General features: G+C 43.2%; 2 protein-coding genes across 3 annotated transcripts in view; one reads left to right on the top strand and one right to left on the bottom strand.

The window, feature by feature from the left end:
* ABHD12 (abhydrolase domain containing 12, lysophospholipase) overlaps nt 1-21,665 on the bottom strand; it is an 88,618-nt gene that overhangs the window by 45,435 nt on the left and 21,518 nt on the right. The gene's annotated exons all lie outside the window — the stretch shown is intronic.
* Nucleotides 6,422-9,284, top strand: LOC129474889 (histone acetyltransferase KAT2B-like). Its single transcript, XM_055266750.2, is given in 4 exon segments — nt 6,422-6,517; nt 6,520-7,294; nt 7,296-8,573; nt 8,575-9,284. Coding segments are annotated over 4 exon segments (2,574 nt in total). The 5' UTR covers nt 6,422-6,459; the 3' UTR covers nt 9,038-9,284.

The raw sequence follows: 21,665 nt of genomic DNA, 5'->3' as shown, positions 1-21,665 counted from the left end.
TCACTATGTTAGCCAGGATGGTCTCGATCTCCTGACCTCGTGATCCACCCGCCTCAGCCTCCCAAAGTGCTGGGATTACAGGCGTAAGCCACTGCGCCCGGCCAAGTTTATTAATTTTTTAAAAAGTCAACAACAATAAAATGTTACTCATAGCTGTCAAGTGTCTTTAGACTTCACAGAAAACCTGAAGCACAGGATGAGAGATGAGGGTGGTACAAGAATGGCAGTTAGTGTTCAGAGACTTGAGATGGAAACAAAAGTAAATATTACATGAAGAAATCCACAGAACCAGAAAGAGAAAACTACCTAATTTTGAAACCTTCACAGCTTACATATTAGAGTTTTATATCATTATTTTTACCAGATATATATTCTTGTAAATAATTAAGTTTTGCAAGAGTCTCATAAGGGACAAGAGTTTGTCATCTGGAAATACTGCCAGCATGGTGTTTTCAGCAGGGTACTCCCCAGCACCCTTCTCTCTCCTGGACTGCAACCATTATCTGTCTTTAAAACTGTACCAGGATGTGTGACTGGGGTATGCCTCTTTCTCTCTCATCCTGTGAGTTTTTTCTTCATTTATGAACTACCATATTATTTTAATACCTAAGAGTATAGTTCCCATAATAAAATTTATTTTTTCTAGATTCCATTTCAGTCAGTGTTATGGTCAAGGATAAATCTTGGCCAGGTTTGGTGGTTCACACCTGTAATCCCAGCACTTTGAGTGGCCAAGGCAGCAGGACCCCTTGAGCCCCTTGAGTTTGAAACTGGCCTGGGCAAAACAGGGAGACTCTGTCTCTATAAAAACTAATTAAAAATTAGCTGGGCACGGTGTGCGTGCCTGTGGTCCCAGCTACTTAGGAGGTTAAGATTGGAGGATCACTTGAGCCCAAAAGGAAAGACAAATCTCTTCAGCAAGTCTGAAAATCTCTTGGAAAGGCAAACAAATTCTGTAAGTCTATATTATACTTGAAAGGCATATCAGAAAAATAAAAATGTTTTCATGTTTTTAAAAAAAGTTCACATATGATGTTGGCCATGGGTTCAGAAAAAAAAAAAAAGGAAAAAAGGCTGGGCGCAGGGGCGCACGCCTGTAATCCCAGCACTTTGGGAGGACTAGGTGGGCAGATCACAAGGTCAGGAGATCGAGACCATCCTGGCCAACGTGGTGAAAACCCGTCTCTACTAAAAATACAAAAATTAGCTGGGCGTGGTGGCACACACCTGTAGTCCCAGCTACTGGGAAGGCTGAGGCAGGAGAATCGCTTGAATCTGGGAGGCAGAGATTGCAGTGAGCCGAGATGGCACCACTGCACTCCAGCCTGGGCAACAGAGCAAGACTCCGTCTCAAAAAAAAAAAAAAGGAAAAAAGTTCACAGATAAAAACAACAAATACAAGAGCTAGTTCTTCAAGAAAAAGCAAGAAATAGACTAATAAGTTTTGGGCTAGAAAGAGAATATGAATATACAAAATCAGGGATCAAAAAGGTCAGATGGCTGTAGATGAGATTTTTATTTTTAATAAAGAATACTATGTACTTTGCTAAGCCAATACAATTTTGATAATTCAATGACACAAACCATTTCGTAAAAAAAAAAAAAAAAAAAAAAAAAATGCGCTGGGTGTGCTGACTTGAGCCTGTGGTCCCAGCTACTTGGGAGGCTGAGATGGGAGAATTATTTGAGCCCGGGAGGTCGAGGCTGCAATGAGCTGTGACTGAGCCTGTGACTAGCCATGACACTACAGTCTGGGCAACAAAGCAAGGCTCCATCTCAATAAATAAGTAAGTAGCAAAAACTCACTCAAATTGTGTGGAAAAAAACTAATTAAACCTTTCTCCAAAGGAGGTATTAGACAAAGCTATCAAAGAATTACATCCCTGAAAGCCACTAATCTCAGAAGGATTGACAAGCATTTCCCCCTAAATTTTAAGAAATAGATATTGGCGGTTGTGGTGGCTCATGCCTGTAATCCCAGCACTTTGGGAGGCCGAGATGGGCGGATCATGAGGTCAGGAGATTGAGACCACCCTGGATAACACGGTGAAACCCCATCTCTACTAAAAATACAAAAAAAAAAATAGCCGGGCGTGGTGGCGGGCACCCGTAGTCCCAGCCACTCGGGAGGCTGAGGGAGGAGAACGGCGTGAACCTGGGAGGCGGAGCTTGCAGTGAGCCGAGATCGCGCCACTGCACTCCAGCCTGGGCAACAGAGCGAGACTCCATCTCAAAAAAAAAAAAAAGAAAGAAAAGAAAAAAAGAAATAGATATCATATCATACAATCTGGCAAAACGGGGAAAATAAGAGAGCACATTAAAAATCAAAGCTGGCTTTAGTATAATGTGCAAATGGAATTAATATAGCACCACAAAGCAAACTACCAACAGTTTCAAATATGAAGAGATACAAACATGCTGGTAGTATAAAAACAAATCAGGTAGGAATATAAAATAGTCCAGCAGCTATGGAAAACAGTTTGGCCATTCCTCAAAAAGTTAAGCCTAGAATTACCATCTAATCTAGCAATTCCACTCCTCGATATATACTCCAAAGAACTGATATCAGGGACTGAAACAGATACTTGTAGACCAATGTTCATAGCAGCATTATTCATAATAGTCAAAAGGTGGAAGTAACCCAAGTGTCCATCAGCAGATGAATAAATCGACAAATGAACAGATGAATGGATACACACACAATGGAGTATTATGTAGCCATAAAAAGAATGAAATTTGGATGCATGCTACAACATGAACTTTTAAAACATTATGCTAAGTGAAATAAGCCAGACACAAAGGATAAATATATTATTCCATTTATGTGATGTACCTAGAATAGGCAAATTCATACAGACAGAAAGTCTAACAGTGCTTACCAGGAGTTGTCGGAAGGGGAAAATGGGGAGGTATTGCTTAATGGTTTCAGAGTTTCTATTTGGGATGGTGAAAAGTTCTGGAAATGAATGGTGGTGATGTTTGCACAACAATGTGAAAGTATTTAATGCCACTAAATTATACACTTCAAAATGGTTAAAATGGTAAATTTTATGTTATATATATTTCATCCCAATAAAAAATGAAATCTAGGGAACATAATGAAAGGCTAACATAATATCACCAAATAGGTTTTATTTCAGGAGCAAACATATCAGCTGCATCAATAGTGAGGATAAAAGAGGGGCTTAAAAGGTTAGTAAAATTCAACATGTAGTCCCAATAATAAAACCCCTAGTGAAATAGGAATACAGAACATTCCCTTAGGATGATCAAGTTTATACCTGTTTCAAACCAGTAATCAAACTGAAGCAAAACATAGCAGTAAAATACTAGACAGAGATAGGATATTCACTAGCATCACCATAATTAAAACACTATTCTAGAAGTGCAAGTTAAAACAATAAGGCAAGAGAAAATACAAAGTATAACCATAAAAACTGGAAGATAAAAAAATAGTTGTCATGTTATGATTTGGCTGTGTCCCCACCCAAATCTCATCTTGAATTGTAATAATCCCCATGTGTCAAAAGTGGGGCCAGGTACAGATAACTGAATCATGGAGACAGTTTCCCCCATACTGTTTCTCATGGTAGTAAGTCTCAAAAGATCTGGTGGCTTTATAAATGGGAGTTCCACTGCACAAGCTCTCCTGTGTGCTGCCATGTAAGACGTGACTTTGCCTTCCACCATGATAGTGAGGCCTCCCCAGCCATGTGGAACTGTGAGTCCATTAAATCTCTTTCCTTTATAAATTACCCAGTCTCAGGTATGTGTTTATTAGCAGCATGAGAACAGACTAATACAGTAAATTAGTACCCCAAGAGTACTAAACATAAAATCCTAAGCCCCTCAACAGACTGAATGGACCCCCTTTGGGGATCCCAGAGAAACCTGTTAACAGAATTACAGCAAATGCAGAAAGACATCTTATCTGAACTTCCCTTATCTGACTAGAGCATAACTTTATGATAGTCAGCTGCCACAAACCTCCTGCTCTGGGAAGATCTCCAGTCAGGTTGATGATTGACCTTGGGTATCAGAGCATTAAAAAAAAAGCTGTAAAAAAGCCTCATCAGAGACTTCCATCCTATGAATCCACACACACACACACACACACACCCTTATTACACTGGTATATAAACCTTCACCTCCTCTTCAGAGAGCTACTCTCTCTTAGAGTATTGCCATATACATAATAAACATTTCTTCGTTAATCTGTCTATTGTCATTTAATTCACAGTCCCCCTAACAATTTGGATCTAAGTTGGTGGAAGAAAGGTTTTTTTCTTCCCAACAGTGACATCATTGGATCTGGTTGTCTTTCTTCTCCAATATGATGGATTCCTGCCAGCAAAGACTTTGTCTTTCACCTTTGTCTCCAAGGCACTTAACTCAATGCCAGGCTCATAGTTTGTGCTTGATGAACCCATAATCAAAGAATTACTGTCCCATGATCATTAGTGCAAAAAAAGGATCAGAACCACCATCACCTTCTTTGGGCTTCCACTGTACTTTAGAGTTTCACACCTTTTTCTGTTTCACAGTGTGTGTCTTGTTCCCATTGAAATAACTGCATTGGAAGTCACTTTGCTTGACAGACACTTGGCTGTGTACTGCAGTCTCCTGTAACATTTACAAAATCCTGATGCTTGGGACTTGCCCTGGAAAGTCTAATTTTATTGGCCTCAAGTTGACCCTGGCCCTCAGGCTCTAGACTAGGACTTTTATTATCATTTAAAACAAACTGGACAGCACGGTGGTTCACCTGTAATCCCAGCACTTTGGGAGGCCGAGGCTGGTGGATCACCTGAGGTTGGGACCTCGCCAACATGGAGAAACCCTGTCTCTACCAAAAATACAAAATTAGCAGGGGGTGGTGGCACAGGCCTGTAATCCCACCTACTCAGGAGGCTGAGGCAGGATAATTGCTTGAACCCAGGGGGTGGAGGTTGTGGTGAGCTGAGATCGCACCATTGCATCCCAGCCTGGGCAACAAGAGCGAAACTGTGTCTCAAAAAACAAACAAACAAAAAAACTACACACTGTATCTAACATGGTGCTAGGCACAGTAAACAACCATATTTGATTATTTTTTATTTTATTTTTATTTTTTGAGACAGAGTCTCTCTCTGAAGCCCAGGCTGGAGTGCAATGGCATGATCTCGGCTCACCACAGCCTCCACCTCCTGGGTTCAAGAGATTCTCTAGCCTCAGCCTCCCAAGTAGCTGGGATTACAGGTGCCCGCCACCATTCCTGGCTAATTTTTGTATTTTTAGTAGAGACGAGGTTTCACCACGTTGGCCAGGCTGGTCTCAAACTCTTGACCACATGTGATCCACTCGCCTTGGCCTCCCAAAGTGCTAGGATTACAGGCGTGAGCCACAGCACCTGACCTTTTATATTATTTTTGAGACAGAGTCGCACTCTGTTGCCCAGGCTGGAGTACAGTGGCAGGATCCCAGCTCACTGCAACCCCCGCCTCCTGGATTCAAGCGATTCTCCTGCCTCAGCCTCCCAAGTAGCTGGGACTACAGGCACATGCCACCACACCTGGCTAATTTTTGTATTTTTTTTAGTAGAGACAGGGTTTCACCATGTTGGCCAGGCTGGTCTGGAACTCCTGACCTCAGGTGATCTACCCACCTCGGCCTCCTAAAGTGCTGGGATTACAGGCATGAGTCACCACCCCTGGCACAACCACATTTGTTTATTAAAGTGATAGGCTAAATGAAGGGACTGCTAATTAAGTGACTATCTGTATCTCTGAAGCTCAGGACAGTGTTCTTGAAAAGGGTATCTACTTATTGTACATATCTATCAAAAAGATTTCTCAAAATTAAAATGAATTCCAATTAAAATACATACAGGCCAGGCATGGTAGCTGATGCCTATAATTCCAGCACTTTGGGAAGCCAAAGCAAGAGAGTAGCTTGAGGACAGGAGTTCAGGACCAGCCTCGGCAACATAGTGAGACCAGGTCTCTTAATTAAAAAAAAAAAAAAAAAAAATTTAACGAGATGTGGTGGTGTGCACCCATACTCTCAAGCTACTCTGAAGGCTGAGTCTGTAGTGAGCTATGATCACGTCACTGCACTCAAGCCTGGGCAACAGAGTGAGACCCTGTCTCTATTTTTATAAATAAACAGAGCCTCCAAAATTGGTGATTTTAAATTAGCAGCTCTATCGCCACTACAGTTCTGTCATCTAATTATGGAGGACACATATAAAGAATCTGTAAATGAAAATTAGCTAGTTTAAAAATTGAATCTCTAAGTAATACCAAAATAATAGACAAAATAAATCAGAAATCTCATATAATGCTTTTTCCAAATTATAGAGCTGAGGGCAAGCCTTAGGTGTTTTTGGTTTGTTTTTGTTTTTTTTTTTCCTGGCAAACATGCCATGTTTAATGTACCTTTAAAGTTAATTCTCGGCCTCCTGCCGTGCTCTGGGGCCGCATGTCCGAGGCTGGCGGGGCCGGGCCGGGCAGCTGCGGGGCAGAAGCCGGGGCAGGGGCCAGCCCGGGGCGCTGCCCCCGCAGCCTGCGGCGCTGCCGCTCGCGTCCCCGCAGGGCTCCCCCTGCGCCGCTGCTGCCGGGGGCTCGGGCGCCTGCGGTCCGGCGACGGCAGTGGCTACAGCGGGCACGGCCGAAGGACCGGGAGGCGGTGGCTCGGCCCGAATCGCAGTGAAGAAAGCGCAACTACGCTCCGCTCCGCAGGCCAAGAAACTGGAGAAACTCGGAGTGTACTCCGCCTGCAAGGCCGAGGAGTCTTGTAAATGTAATGGCTGGAAAAACCCTAACCCCTCACCCACTCCCTCCAGAGCCGATCTGCAGCAAATAATTGTCAGTCTAACAGAATCCTGTCGGAGTTGTAGCCATGCCCTAGCTGCTCATGTTTCCCTCCTGGAGAATGTGTCAGAGGAAGAAATGAACAGACTCCTGGGAATAGTATTGGATGTGGAATATCTCTTTACCTGTGTCCACAAGGAAGAAGATGCAGATACCAAACAAGTTTATTTCTATCTATTTAAGCTCTTGAGAAAGTCTGTTTTACAAAGAGGAAAACCTGTGGCTGAAGGCTCTTTGGAAAAGAAACCCCCATTTGAAAAACCTAGCATTGAACAGGGTGTGAATAACCTTGTACAGTACAAATTTAGTCACCTGCCAGCAAAAGAAAGGCAAACAATAGTTGAGTTGGCAAAAATGTTCCTAAACCGCATCAACTATTGGCATCTGGAGGCACCATCTCAACGAAGACTGCGATCTCCCAATGATGATATTTCTGGATACAAAGAACTACACAAGGTGGCTGTGTTACTGCAACATGCCACAGTTCTGCGACAGTCTACCTCGGTACGAAACCACACAGGTGTTTGGGAGAACATTGCTTCGCTCGGTCTTCACTGTTATGAGGCGACAACTCCTGGAACAAGCAAGACAGGAAAAAGATAAACTGCCTCTTGAAAAACGAACTCTAATCCTCACTCACTTCCCAAAATTTCTGCCCATGCTAGAAGAAGAAGTTTATAGTCAAAATTCTCCCATCTAGGATCAGGATTTTCTCTCAGCCTCTTCCAGAACCAGCCAGCTAGGCATCCAAACAGTTATCAATCCACCTCCTGTGGCTGGGACAATTTCATACAATTCAACCTCATCTTCCCTTGAGCAGCCAAATGCAGGGAGCAGCAGTCCTGCCTGCAAAGCCTCTTCTGGACTTGAGGCAAACCCAGGAGAAAAGAGGAAAATGACTGATTCTCATGTTCTAGAGGAGGCCAAGAAACCCCGAGTTATGGGGGATATGCCGATGGAATTAATCAACGAGATTATGTCTACCATCACGGACCCTGCAGCAATGCTTGGACCAGAGACCAACTTTCTGTCAGCACACTCAGCCAGGGATGAGGCGGCAAGGTTGGAGGAGCGCAAGAGTGTAACTGAATTTCACATGGTTGGCAATTCCCTCAACCAGAAACCAAACAAGAAGATCCTGATGTGGCTGGTTGGCCTACAGAACGTTTTCTCCCACCAGGTGCCCCGAATGCCGAAAGAATACATCACACGGCTCGTCTTTGACCCGAAACACAAAACCCTTGCTTTAATTAAAGATGGCCATGTTATTGATGGTATCTGTTTCCGTATGTTCCCATCTCAAGGATTCACAGAGATTGTCTTCTGTGCTGTAACCTCAAACGAGCAAGTCAAGGGCTATGGAACACACCTGATGAATCATTTGAAAGAATATCACATAAAGCATGACATCCTGAACTTCCTCACATATGCAGATGAATATGCAATTGGATACTTTAAGAAATAGGGTTTCTCCAAAGAAATTAAAATACCTAAAACCAAATATGTTGGCTATATCAAGGATTATGAAGGAGCCACTTTAATGGGATGTGAGCTAAATCCACGGATCCCGTACACAGAATTTTCTGTCATCATTAAAAAGCAGAAGGAGATAATTAAAAAGCTGATTGAAAGAAAACAGGCACAGATTCGAAAAGTTTACCCTGGACTTTCATGTTTTAAAGATGGAGTTCCACAGATTCCTATAGAAATCATTCCTGGAATTAGAGACAGGCTGGAAACCGAGCGGAAAAGAGAAAAGTAAAGAGCCCAGAGACCCTGACCAGCTTTACAGCATGCTCAAGAGCCTCCTCCAGCAGGTGAAGAGCCATCAAAGCGCTTGGCCCTTCATGGAACCTGTGAAGAGAACAGAAGCTCCAGGATATTATGAAGTTATAAGGTTCCCCATAGATGTGAAAACCATGAGTGAACGCCTCAAGAATAGGTACTACGTGTCTAAGAAATTATTCATGGCAGACTTACAGCGAGTCTTTACCAATTGCAAAGAGTACAACCCCCCTGAGAGTGAATACTACAAATGTGCCAATATCCTGGAGAAATTCTTCTTCAGTAAAATCAAGGAAGCTGTATTGACAAGCGATTTTTTTCCCCTCTGCTTCTTAGAAACTCATCAAGCAGTGTGCCTAAAGCAAGGTGGTTTAGTTTTTTTTACAAAGAATTGGACATGATGTATTGAAGAGACTTGTAAATGTAATAATTAGCACTTTTGAAAAACAAAAAACCTCCTTTTAGCTTTACAGATATGTATTTAAATTGAAGTCATAGGACATTTTTATTTTATGGAATAGATTTTAATCTATTTACTACTATTAAGGTAAATTTTCTATGGCATGTCCATTAGCTATTTCATGATAGATGATTAGGGGTTTCCTCAAAACCTGTGTGTAAGGAAATTGCACATAGTAGCAAAATTTGGGGAAATACGTAAAATTTTCAGACCGTGAATGAATGTTTCCATTTTTTTCTAATGGAATGTGAGAGTTTATTTTTACTTTATTCTGAAGGACTTTAAGGAAGGGATACATGATTTTTAAAAAGCCTGTAAGAGGTGAAATATGTGATGTTTGAAGTCTCTTTATAGGCTTTTTATATATAATTTTTAAAACGCTCATCTAGATGAGGTGCTTTGAGCAGTTCTGAAAAATGCAGTTCCAGGAAAGCGACTGCTTTGGTTCCTAAGGAAGAAATTCTAAATAATGCAAACTTTTTAAATAAGCATCTAGGTTTTTGATAATTCTGTCTACCTACAACAAACTTGTTAGTACATAACCACTATTTTAATAATTATTGTCTCTACACAAATGTGTAATATCATATTTGACTTTGCTTACGCAGGCCATAAGTTCCAAAAGATAATTTCCCTGCCCACAAAGGCATAAGCTTGAAAACACATAAGATTGAATCAACATGCTTTAATAGGAAAAGATGTGTGGTCTATATATGTATCAATCTGGTGAATGCTCATTCTAACAAAGGGTCTTTTTCTTTTCTATGATACACAGACACACTGATAATATGTAAATGAACATTTTCCTTTTTGTCTCTCCAGATTATGTTTATTGTCTGAGGTAAATTAAATTCCCAACAGGGTTTGCTGTCAGTATTTTAACACCCATATTAGTATATGAGTCCAGGGTCATAACCCCCTAAAATCCATCATGCAACCTTATTAATCTGTCTTGGGATTCCAGTTTAGTGCTTGGATTTATTTCCTGATTACACTACATAGAAAAGTGAGACATCTGCCAGCCCAACTCTGGGAAAACCAACTAATATACAACCATATAAATGAAGGCCATCTTGATGGTCTCAACACTAATTTTTATGATACAAATTTATAAACTGATTTTTATAAAGGACAAAGTTTTAAAAGCGTATTTAACTTGATGTTTTCTATCAGCATAAATAAAATGGTCATGAATAGTCATTAAAAACAGTTGCCAGTGATAGTCTGCATGAAGGAAAAAGAGCCCTGCAAACGGCTATTTAGTTGGAAGTATTGTTTTTGATATGTAAGAGATATTCAGAATGCTCACACTGAAAATGCCTCAATTTTTTAAAGTATAAGAAACCACCATGAGTGGTGTCTAGATTTCTAATGAAGAATCATGATACAGTTTGGATTAAGTATCTTGGACTGGTTTTAAACAGTGCTTTGTACCGGATCTGCCGAAGCATCTGTCCAGCTGGTATGCTGTGAAAGTTTGTTATTTTCTGAGTAGACATTCTTATAGAGTATTGTCTTTAAAATCAGATTGTCTCTTCTATATTGAGAGCATTTTTATGTTTTCTAATTTAAAAATTAATATTTTCTTATAGATATTGTGCAATAAAGCTGAAGTAGAATGTGTGGCTTTTGCAAATGCTTTAACAGCTGATAAAATTTTACATTTGTAAAATTAATATATTGTACTGGTACAAAATAGTTTTAAATTATATTTTAAAGAGCAAAAAAAAAAAAAAAAAGTTAATTCCCAAAGTGTGGACAAGTATCTGTAAATGAAAGTAAATAACTCAAAGAAAAAATTTAAAGAATAAGCAAATTTATAAGCAGAATATGTAAATATTTAAGCAGAATATGCAGCATTACCCTCTAACTATTCCAAAAGACAACGCTCTCAAAACATGTGTTTGGGAATATGGTTATTTATGCAGCACTCAGGAGAGCACACAGATAAAGGCCCCAAAGGGAAAAACACAGCTGAATCTAAGCCTGACCCAGCCGTATTCTGTACAGGCTGGGCTGCTGCTGGGTCCACTTTAGAGCAGGACTGAGAATGTTAGTTTCTACCCCCAGCAAGCAGACCCTTGGCTCTTAGGGGAGAGTCGCTGTGATCCTTCCAAGGTCCAGGAAATAAGAAAGCACCCGAGGCATAGACAAATCAAATTTGTCTTGGGCCTAGAGACCATAGCCTGCCTGGGCCAATGGCTGTCTGCACACCTTGGGACACACTGCTCACTTCACCTTCCTGGCCTTTCCTTCTGTCCTCTGCAGAACCAAACTCAACGTCAGGCCATGGTTTCTGCTCATCAAAGAATGACTGCTGCGTGATCACTAACGTGCCACCACCTGCACTTCAGTGTCTCAAGGTCTCCCCTGCTGCTGACATTTGGAACAGGCTGGTCAGGATACTGAGGATGCTGGACTCTCCTTTGCAGTGGTCTTTGTATAAACCCAAGGGGAATGGGAATTTGGAGACAAAGGAAGCCATCCTGGAGTGGCCAAATAAAGCCTTTAATCTTTAAGGACTGGGAGGTTCTTATTTCAAGACCTAAACCAAATTCCTAAGTGAATAAACAAATGGGTAGGAATTTCTAGCCTCAATAAATCAACTAAGTTGAATGTAGCACTAGATCATATTTGGCAGTAAAGCAAAAACCAATAACCAGAATCTGGCCTGAAGGGCTGTTCCCACCTGTGGTGCCAGTTCACAGGTGTAGGGGCAGAAGATGGACACAGGGTGCATACTGTCCTGGAGGCAGGAAACAGGCAGGCAGGAAGGTGTGGGGAGAATTGGGGGGCAGGAAGGCAGTCGCCCCACTGACCCCAGCTTTGGTGACAGAATACGTTCTACATTTTTATGGCCCAGTTTTTAAACATTCTGGTTTTTCAGCATCGATTGCCACTGTTTGCTATTCATGCCTCATAGTCTAAAAGGCTGTACATAAGCCATGTGTTACAGATGAAAAGCTGAGGCTTGTGTACAAGATGCACTGTCCACTGGAACTAGACACAGCCCATCTTTCCATCTTTCCTGATGGCCATGATGGGGACCCTCTTGGTTCACCATTTACACAACCACAGGATCCCAAATGGATGGTGAAAGACAGTGACACCAGAAGAAACCTGACAAGCCAAACTATTAAGTGCAATAAAATCCTATCTAAGATAGAATTGTTATAATTAGAAAAAAAATAATTATTTTAGAAAAAAAAATTAACTTGTCTGGTTTCCTCAGCTTTTGACTGTCGTATTTTCTTAGAATGACAGTGTTTGGCCTCCCTCCTGCAGCTCAGAATTAGAAACCTACCCCAATCACATCTATCCCTTCTCTTACCTGACTTTGCTTTCTCTTTCTTCTCTTTCTGTGCTTTCTGAACAGACACTCAAGCATAATTAGACTACTTTGAACAACAAAGACATTATTTCCTAAGAGGTCTGAGCTGTCAATGATTTTGTATTTGGATCAGGAAACAGGAAAAGTAAAGGTACAATCACCCCCAGAGGGCCCCCACTCTCAAATAATGCAGCACATTCCTGCTAAGCTACAGTGGGGTGTTCTGGGCACCACTGGATTCACTGGTGCCACATCATGCATGTACACACCTGACGTTTTCCATCCTGGACGACACTTAATGCAGCCCCTCAAGACTACAAGAAGGGCACTTCCATTCCCTGCTGCTGCCTATCAAAGAGAAATATGCAGAAAACAAAGATTTTAAAAAACAGACCCTGTCCCCAGTTTTAAGGGCAATATAGAAAAAAAATGAAGCTGAGCTCATCATGCTTAAGGAGAAATGCTGTGTCCCTGAACTCAATCTAGAAAGCTTTCTGTTGCCACTTCCCCCTTTTTGTTTTTACCATTTCCTGCTAAAAGAGTAAAACATTTTCTTTGGGCAAATTTAAAGGGTGTTTTTTTGTTGTTTTGTACTTTAATTTCCCATACTGCATTTGACAAAGTATAAAGGGTTTTTTGTTTTTTTTTGAGACAGAGTCTTGCTCTGTCACCAGGCTGGAGGGCAGTGGCACGATCTCAGCTCACTGCAACCTCCGCCTCCCGGGTTCAAGCCATTCTCCTGCCTCAGTCTCCCAAGTAGCTGGGATTACAGGTGCCCACCACCACGCCCAGCTAATTTTTGTATTTTTAGTAGAGACGGGGTTTCACCATGTTGGCCAGGATGGTCTCGATCTCCTGATCTCGTGATCCGCCGGCCTCGGCCTCCCAAAGTGCTGGGATTACAGGCATGAGCCACTGCGCCCAGCCCATAAAGGGTATTTTTTAAGAAAACAAAAGTTTCACTGCATGCCACCAAATAAAAGTTGTCATTAGGCCGGGCGCGGTGGCTCAGGCTTGTAATCCCAGCACTTTGGGAGGCCGAGGTGGGCGGATCACGAGGTCAAGAGATCGAGACCACGGTGAAACCCCGTCTCTACTAAAAATACAAAAAATTAGCCGGGCGTCGTGGTGGGCGCCTGTAGTCTCAGCTACTCGGAGAGGCTGAGGCAGGAGAATGGCGTGAACCCGGGAGGCGGAGCTTGCAGTGAGCCGAGATCGTGCCACTGCACTCCAGGCTGGGTGACAGAGCGAGACTCCGTCTCAAAAAAAAAAAAAAAAAAGTTGTCATTTATGTTTCAGGAGGCTGACTTCCTTTTGCATGCTTTGAGCTGTGAAACTGGGCCAATAATAGGAGGTACTGATGGACAGATAGAGTCCTTTCCTGAGAGAACAAAAGCCAGTCTAACAACCAGGGGAGCCCACAAGATCATGTGTGTTGATGAAGCCTGTTTCTATTGATGCAGCTTCTGTGCTTGGTGGTGACGAAGGGCATACCCTAAGTGTGCTATGTAGAGCCTTCCCATCAAACAGCATCTGTAAAACTGCAAGGGAAAAAACACATCCAGGGTCAGGCATTCATGGTAGCTCCTCTAGGTCTCCACTCTCGCACCTGAAACTGCAGAGGTTTTGCTTCCCACAGGGGCATAGGGCTCCTTAGGTTGCCACATATCAATAAATACTCGGTGCCTGCAAGAGCCTTTTCTATCAGCTCAGCCAGGCAGATGGCCACCTGTCTGCTTTCAGAGGTGGCAGATGGCTTTCCCATGCGCTGCTCTTGCACACTTTCCTTGCGGGGTGCGGGTCCCTCTGTGGACATCCCTTAGATTGCAGGACTGGGACGTGTGGGCCTTCAGGGCCTTGCTGAACAGCAGCGGGGCAGGGAGTGTGGTAGAGGTGCCAGCGTTCCCTCTGCCAGTTTGACAGTGATTCCCTTTTCCTCCTACTATCCAGGGTAAGTGTTTGAACAACCTGCCCTGGTTCCTTTGACGGGGGAGGAAGAGAGCGCTGGGCCCTCAGTCTGAGGACTTTAAAAGCCCTGCGGAGCACTGTGGCAGAGTGGCAGGTGGCAGAGTGGTAGGAGAAAGGTCTCCAGAGCCTCTGACTGTGATGGAATCTGCCCTAATGGGCTGCTGTGCATATGAATGAGGCAGGAAGGGAAATGCTTAGCAAGGCAGGCATCTCGAATGAGGACTGGGCAGTGAGAAGCACACTGAGGCCGCAAGGTGCACGCACCTGTAATCCCAGCACCTTGGGAGGCCAAAGTAGGAGAACTACCTGGGCCAGGAGCTCAAGACCAGCCTGGGCAATATAACAAGACTCTGCTCTCTACATATGAACAAAGAAAGACACAGTAAACTGAACTAAATAGGTCTCCTCAGAGGTTGGGGAAATATAACTAGAAGGCCTGATATTTCCTTCCCAAACCCCAGAGACTATGTCTGGGGTCAATGCCCCCCTAATCCTGCCAAGGGCCTCTAAAACTGGTCCAGGACCTTGTGCCCCACGCTGCTGCCCCCTCTCTAGCACTTGCTCACCCAACCCCTGACTCTCCAGCGCCTTTCAGTCTCTCACAGGGGCCCCAAATCTTCTGCCTCCTCCAGACATATGCTTCACTGCTATTCTCCAAAGTCCCCTGGCCATCCAGCCTAATCAGGCTCTCATGTTGTATCAGACTCACTCCTTTCCCTTCTGTCTGCAACGAAACATTTATCTCTAACATGATGGACAGAATCTCTCCCCAAGAATAAGTAGCGTAGCTCTTGTTGTCGATGCTCTATCACCAGTGCCCAGAATTTGGATGCTCAAGAAGTATTGGTGGGATGAAGCTAATGAATGAGGTCTGCAGTTTCTGTCGTGAACCACTTTCTCATTAGGTAGAAAAATTGGTTCTGTAGGATAAGATGAGTTTCTTAAACACAACTTGGACCATTCAAAATATGCTCAAGGGAAAGTAAGAATTTATAAAAGATTTAAGATTCAAGTGATATAAATATTATGCAATATATATATGAAAGGCAAACATCACACAAATTTCAATCTCACCCATCAACTGACATTCATAATAATGTCACCTAATGGCCAGGTGCAGTGGCTCACACCTGTAATCCAGTACTTTGGAAGGACAAGGCAGGAGGATCACTGGAGCCCACAAGTTCGAGACCAGCCTGGACAACATGGCAAAACCCTGCCTCTACAAAAAATACAAAAATTAGCTGAGTGTCGTGACACATGCTTGTAGTTCCAGTTACTCAGGAAGCTGAGGTGGGAGGATTGTTTGAGCCTGGGAGGTCGAGACTGCAGTGAGCCAAGACCATGCCACTGCACTCCAGCCTGGGTGACAGAGTGAGACCCTGTCTCAAAAACTGTAATAATAATAATACCATCTAATGATGGCAGGGGTGGGGGAAATGGGCACTGAGACTCTCTTGGTAGGAAGGCAAAACTTCCTAATCATGTTGTAAGTCACCTTGGTAACAGTTTCAAAATTTTAAATATTCATACTCTTTGACCCATCAAATCTCAAATTACCCTAAATAACTGGACACTTTTAACAAAGGAACAAAAGTTAGACATATGAAAGTTGCTAATAATAGCAAGAACTAGGAAGAAGCCAATTGTCCATCAATAGGAAGCTGATTAAATAAACGATGAGCCCATTTATCACAAGGATGCTGGGTGCACATAATATAGGATCTTTACTGGCAAAGTCAGTGACTATTCTTCTAAAATTTCCCTGAATTCATGATATGCTGCAGGGAGGAGTTTCTTCCAGCTACCATTCCACCAACTGTTGGTCTATCCTCATGGGCAACAGTGAAGTTTGTGAAGGCCTCCTAACATTACTGCCTGTTTCCTCACTGGTCTGCATTTTATCCCTCTTTCTTTGCTTCTGTACAAGCAAACTAGCACCATCACCTGCACACCCTCCTCAGTATATGTCAAAACACAGTGAGTACCCAGAAGAGGCCACAAAGGTACAAACTCCACATCCGTAGGCCTCAGGCTAGGAGGTGGCAGGAGACCTATGCAGACCTGTGCAGAGTGCATAGGGTGGCACTCCGGGCACACATGAACTTGGACCCCTTGTCCACATCAGCCACCCTCCAGAACACCTTTCAGGGTCAGATAGCACTGTGCCACACCAGTGCCAAGGGAGGCTGGCATCAATGGGATAAGTAGGTGCTATGTAGTCATTCAAAGCAATGCCATCTCTATGTGAAGACCTGGATGAAAATCCAGAATATAGTGGTTTTAGAGCTTATAAAACCATATGTAAAAATGCAAAAATACAGGTGTATGCACAGTGTGAAAAGTTATAACCAAAATGTTAACAACAGTTACTGTTAATCTGGAATTATTTTAGCATATATGAGATGACAAAACTATTTTCTCCCAAACAAGTATACAATTACCCTAGCATGCATTAATGATGCCTCCTTTGTATAAAACAAAAAATTGCATATACCATTTCTATTTCACTGTTTCTTCTATACATTTTTAAAAATCAAAATAACATGCTGCTCTAATCATTGTGGTTAATGACAAAATATCTCATATTATCTTCTCATTATTGATGTATAATAACTTTGTCTAGGTAGGGGTAAGTGGGGAAAGAGTTTTGCTCCGTCGCCCAGACTGGAGTGCAGTGGTGCGATCTCGGCTCACTGCAACCTCCATCTCCCAGGTTCAAGCAATTCTCATGCCATAGCCTCCCAAGTAGCTGCGACTACAAGCATGTACCACCATGCCTGGTGAGTTTTTTTATTTTTAGTAGAGACAGGGTTTCACCATGTTGGCCAGACTGGTCTCGAACTCCTGGCCTCAAGTGATCCTCCCACCTCAGCCTCCAAAAAGTGCTGGGATTATAGGTGTGAGCCACTGTGCCTGGCCAAAAACTTTTTATATTAAGGATGCTAAATCTTTGTCTGACACTATATAAGTGTACGTTAAAAATATTTCCCTCTATCATTTGTCTCTATTTTGTTTAGGATTTTTTTTAATTAAGGAGCATTTTAAATTTTTATGTATTTCTACTCTATTCATCTTCTTCTTTATGGTTTCTTGATGTTCTCCTCTGTCCTTGAGAGTGGGTAAGTATTCTTTTTATTTTAGGGCTTTACACTTTACATTCAGTCTCTCTGGAATTTATCTTGGTATATAGTGGGACGTAGGGTTCTAAATTTCTGTATCTCTAAATAGTTACCCAACCCAAGCAATTCTTCGCTGTGTTTAAAATGCCACCTTGAACACGTTACTTTTTTTTTTTTGAGATGGAGTCTCACTCTGTCACCCAGCCTGGAGTGCAGTGGCGCGATCTCGGCTCACTGCAACTTCCACCTCCCAGGTTCAAGCAATTCTCCTGCCTCGGCCTCCCAAGTAGCTGGGATTACAGGCGTGCACCACCATGCCCGGCTAATTTTTGTATTTTTAGTAGAGACAGGGTTTCACCATATTGGCCAGGCTGGTCTTGAACTCCTGACCTCGTGATCTACCCGCCTTGGCCTCAAAAAGTGCTGGGATTACAGGTGTGAGCCACCACGCTTGGCTACACGTTACAGTTTTATGTTTGTGGCTAAAGATGGTAGATTTAACTATTTCCTCTTAAAATGCCACTAAAATGACAGTAAAATTTTAAAAGGACATAAAACCATAGTGGTCAAGAATGAGAGGAGAGACACCAATACCACGTTAGAAGCTGGAAAACAGAAAGACAGGAATTAAGGTGACAGATCCAGAAAAGTCCGAAACCAGCACGGGGGAAGACAAGGCATATGAACCAACAGCACCAGGTACCTGTGGCGGGAAGATCAGGTGGAGGCCAGAATCGGGGACAAATGGAAAAACCCCTCTGGGCTTCTACCTCACTGAACAGAGTGGGGCCACTGCCCCAATTCATCAAGAGACTGAAGATTTATTCTCTGCAGAGTAAACCTTAGAAGGTTTGGACTACGAAGGCCAGATACACTAAAAGCAGAAGTATGTTAAAGTTTAGAAAACTGTGGAGAACCCCCAGCCATCTTCTGCAACTCTCAGAGAGCTGGAAGCTGGAGGCAGGCCAAGGTGAGCTTAGCAGCAAAAGATACAGGGCCCACCGCCCCTGCAACCCCACGCTATGCGGCTGCTGAACCTCCAGTCCCTGGTGCACACTGAAGCTTGCCGTCTGCAACCACAGAATCCCCATGTTGCCAGACTCACTCAGGCCCCTGCACTCTGACCTCTCTAAATAGGAAGCTGAGGCTGACCAATCCCAGCCAGAACTGCATGAAATCTATTTGAAAAAGGAACAATATCTTTTCATTATATGTTCTCATCTAAAAACAAACTGTGTCTTTCCACTTAAATATTATTTTATGTCTCTCAGTAAAGTTTAATGATTTTCTTGATAAACATTCTATGTGTGTTTTTTTGTTTTGTTTTTTGAGACAGAGTCTCACTCCCTCACCCAGGCTGAAGTGCAGTGGTGCAATCTCAGCTCACTGGAATTACAGGCATGTGCCACCTCGCCTAGGTAACATTCTATGTATTTGTTATGTAATTCTTAGATGTGTATTTTGTTGTTGCTGTTGATACTGTGAAATAAAAGTTTATCCTGTTCCATCTTTCCAGCCAGCTGGTTACTGGTATATAAGAAAGCTATCAGATATTTATTTTGCGTTTGAAAATCTTACACCCGGGCACGGTGGCCCATGCCTGTTATCCCAGCACTTTTGGAGATCAAGGCGGGTGGATCACATGAGGTCAGGAGTTTGAGACTAGCCTGGCCAACATGGTGAAAACCCATCTCTACTAAAAACACACAGAAAAAATTAGCCAGGCATGGTGGCACATGCCTGTAATTCCAGCTACTCAGGAGGTTAAGGCAAGAGAATCGCTTGAACCCAGGAGGCGGAGGTTGTGGTGAGCCAACATTGTGCCATTGCACTCCAGCCTGGGCAACAAAGCAAGACTCTGTCAAAAAAGAAAGAAGAGAAAAGGCCGGGCACAGTGGCTTATAATCCTAGCATTTTGGGAGGCCTAGCTGGGTGGATAACGAGGCCAGGAGTTCAAGACCAGCCTGGCCAAGATGGTGAAACCCTGTCTCTACTAAAAATACAAAAATCCGCTAGGCGTGGTGGTGGGTGCCTATAATCCCATCTACTCGGGAGGCTGAGGCAGAGAATTGCTTGAATTCCAGAAACGGAGGTTGCAGTGAGCTGAGATCGCGCCACTGCACTCCAGCCTAGGTCACAGAGCGAGACTCTGTCTCAAAAAGAGACGGAAGGGGAGAGGAGGACAGGGGAGGGGAGGACAGCGGAGGGGAGGGGAGGGGGCTCCATGAGTTTTGAGAATTTTTACTTTTTTGTTGTTGTTGTTTTTTGAGACGGAGTTTTGCTCTTGTTGCCCAAGCTAGAGTGCAATGGCGCAATCTTAGCTCACCACAACTTCCAACTCCTGGATTCAAGCGATTCTCCTGCCTCAGCCTCCCAAGTAGATGGGATTACAGGCGTGCACCACCACCCCCGGCTAATTTTGTATTTTTACTAGAGACAGGTTTCTCCATGTTGGTCAGGCTACTCTCGAAGTCCCAACCTCAGGTGATCTGCCCACCTCGGCCTCCCAAAGTGCTGGGATTACAGGCATGAACCACTGTGCCTGGCCTTTTACTTGATTTTTTTTTTTGGAGTTTTTCAAGTAGAAAGTCACTGCAACCAATGGCAATTTTTACTCCTCCTTTTTATAAGGGTTATCTATTTCTCATCTCCCAATAATGTCTAGAACATCCAGAGTATTTTATAGTACAAGTGAGAACAAATAAAAAGTCGTTTATTTGAATTTCCATTCATTTAACAAATATTTATCAAGTATTCACCAGGTGCCAGCAATAAATAAAATGATTGACATCTTTTTTTTTTTTGAGACAGTCTCGCTCTGTTGCCAGGCTGGAGTGCAGTGGTGCAATCTTGGCTCACCACAACCTCCGACTCCCGGGTTCAAATGATTCTCCTGCCTCAGCCTCCCGAGTAGCTGGTACTACAGGTACATGCCACCACGCTGAGCTCATTTTTGCATGTTTAGTAGAGACGGGGTTTCACCATGTTGGCCAGGATGGTCTGCATCTCCTGACCTCGTGATCCACCCACCTCGGCCTCCCAAAGTGCTGGGATAGCAAGCATGAGTCACCGTGCCCGGCCAACATTTACTTTTCATTATAATGTTGGTTGATGAGATGGATGTCTTTAATCAAGATTTAATTTTAAGGGGGCAGGCACGGTGGCTCATTCCTGTAATCTCAGCACTTTGGGAGGCCAAGGCAGGTGGATTACCTGAGGTCAGGAGTTCGAGACCAGCCTGACCAACATGGTGAAACCCCATCTCCACTAAAATACAAAATTAGCTGCGCATGGTGGCGCATGCCTGTAATCTCAGATACTTGGGAGGCTGAGGCCGCAGAATCACTTGAACCCAGGATGCGGAGGTTGCAGTGAGTTGAGATCGCACCATTGCACTCCAGCCTGGGCAATAAGGGAGAAACTCCATCTCAAAAAAAAAAAAAAAAAAAAAGAAATTAATTTTAAACGCAGTATGTGGCCAATTTATCAATGAAGAATTAGAAATGAAGGTGCAAAAAAAAGCTTTAGAATAAACAAACACAAGCATCTGCATTTTCATCCAGTTGAGAATCTCTAAGCCCTAGGGCTCCTTGTGCCGAGAATGGAGCAGGAAAACCTCTTCCCCACTACTGTATCCCACAGGCCTGATCATCAGGACAGGTCGCAGGTCCCAGGACCCTGCCTTTCAGCCTTCTGGGTCAAGGCCATACTGAGACTCTACTAAACTAGTTCTCAAAATCATTCGCCTTCACTTTTTATTCAAACAAAACAAAAACACATGATAAGGCAATATTCTAGAAATTTATCTTCAGATGACAAAGGTGCCTTAGTACATTTTTGTGTTGCTATATTAGGAATACCTGAGGCTAGATAATTTATAAAGAAAAGAGAGGTTTATTTGGCTCACAGTTCTGCAGGCTAGATAAGAAGCATGGTGCCCACATCCACATCTTGCTTCCACTCAGGGTGGAAAGCAAGGGGATGTGGTGGGCAGAGATCACAGAGCAGAGGGGAGGGAAGGTGCCAGGCTCCTTTTACAGGAACTCAGAGTCAGAACTCACAGATTCCCATAAGAGTGGCACCAAGCCATTCATAAGGAATCTTCCCCCAGAGTAACCCAGACACCTCCTACCTCCCGCCAGGCCCCA

Source organism: Symphalangus syndactylus, chromosome 24 (genome assembly GCF_028878055.3).
Source record: "Symphalangus syndactylus isolate Jambi chromosome 24, NHGRI_mSymSyn1-v2.1_pri, whole genome shotgun sequence".
Classification (NCBI taxonomy): Eukaryota; Metazoa; Chordata; class Mammalia; order Primates; family Hylobatidae; genus Symphalangus; species Symphalangus syndactylus.
This window is presented reverse-complemented; position numbering and strand designations above follow the sequence as displayed.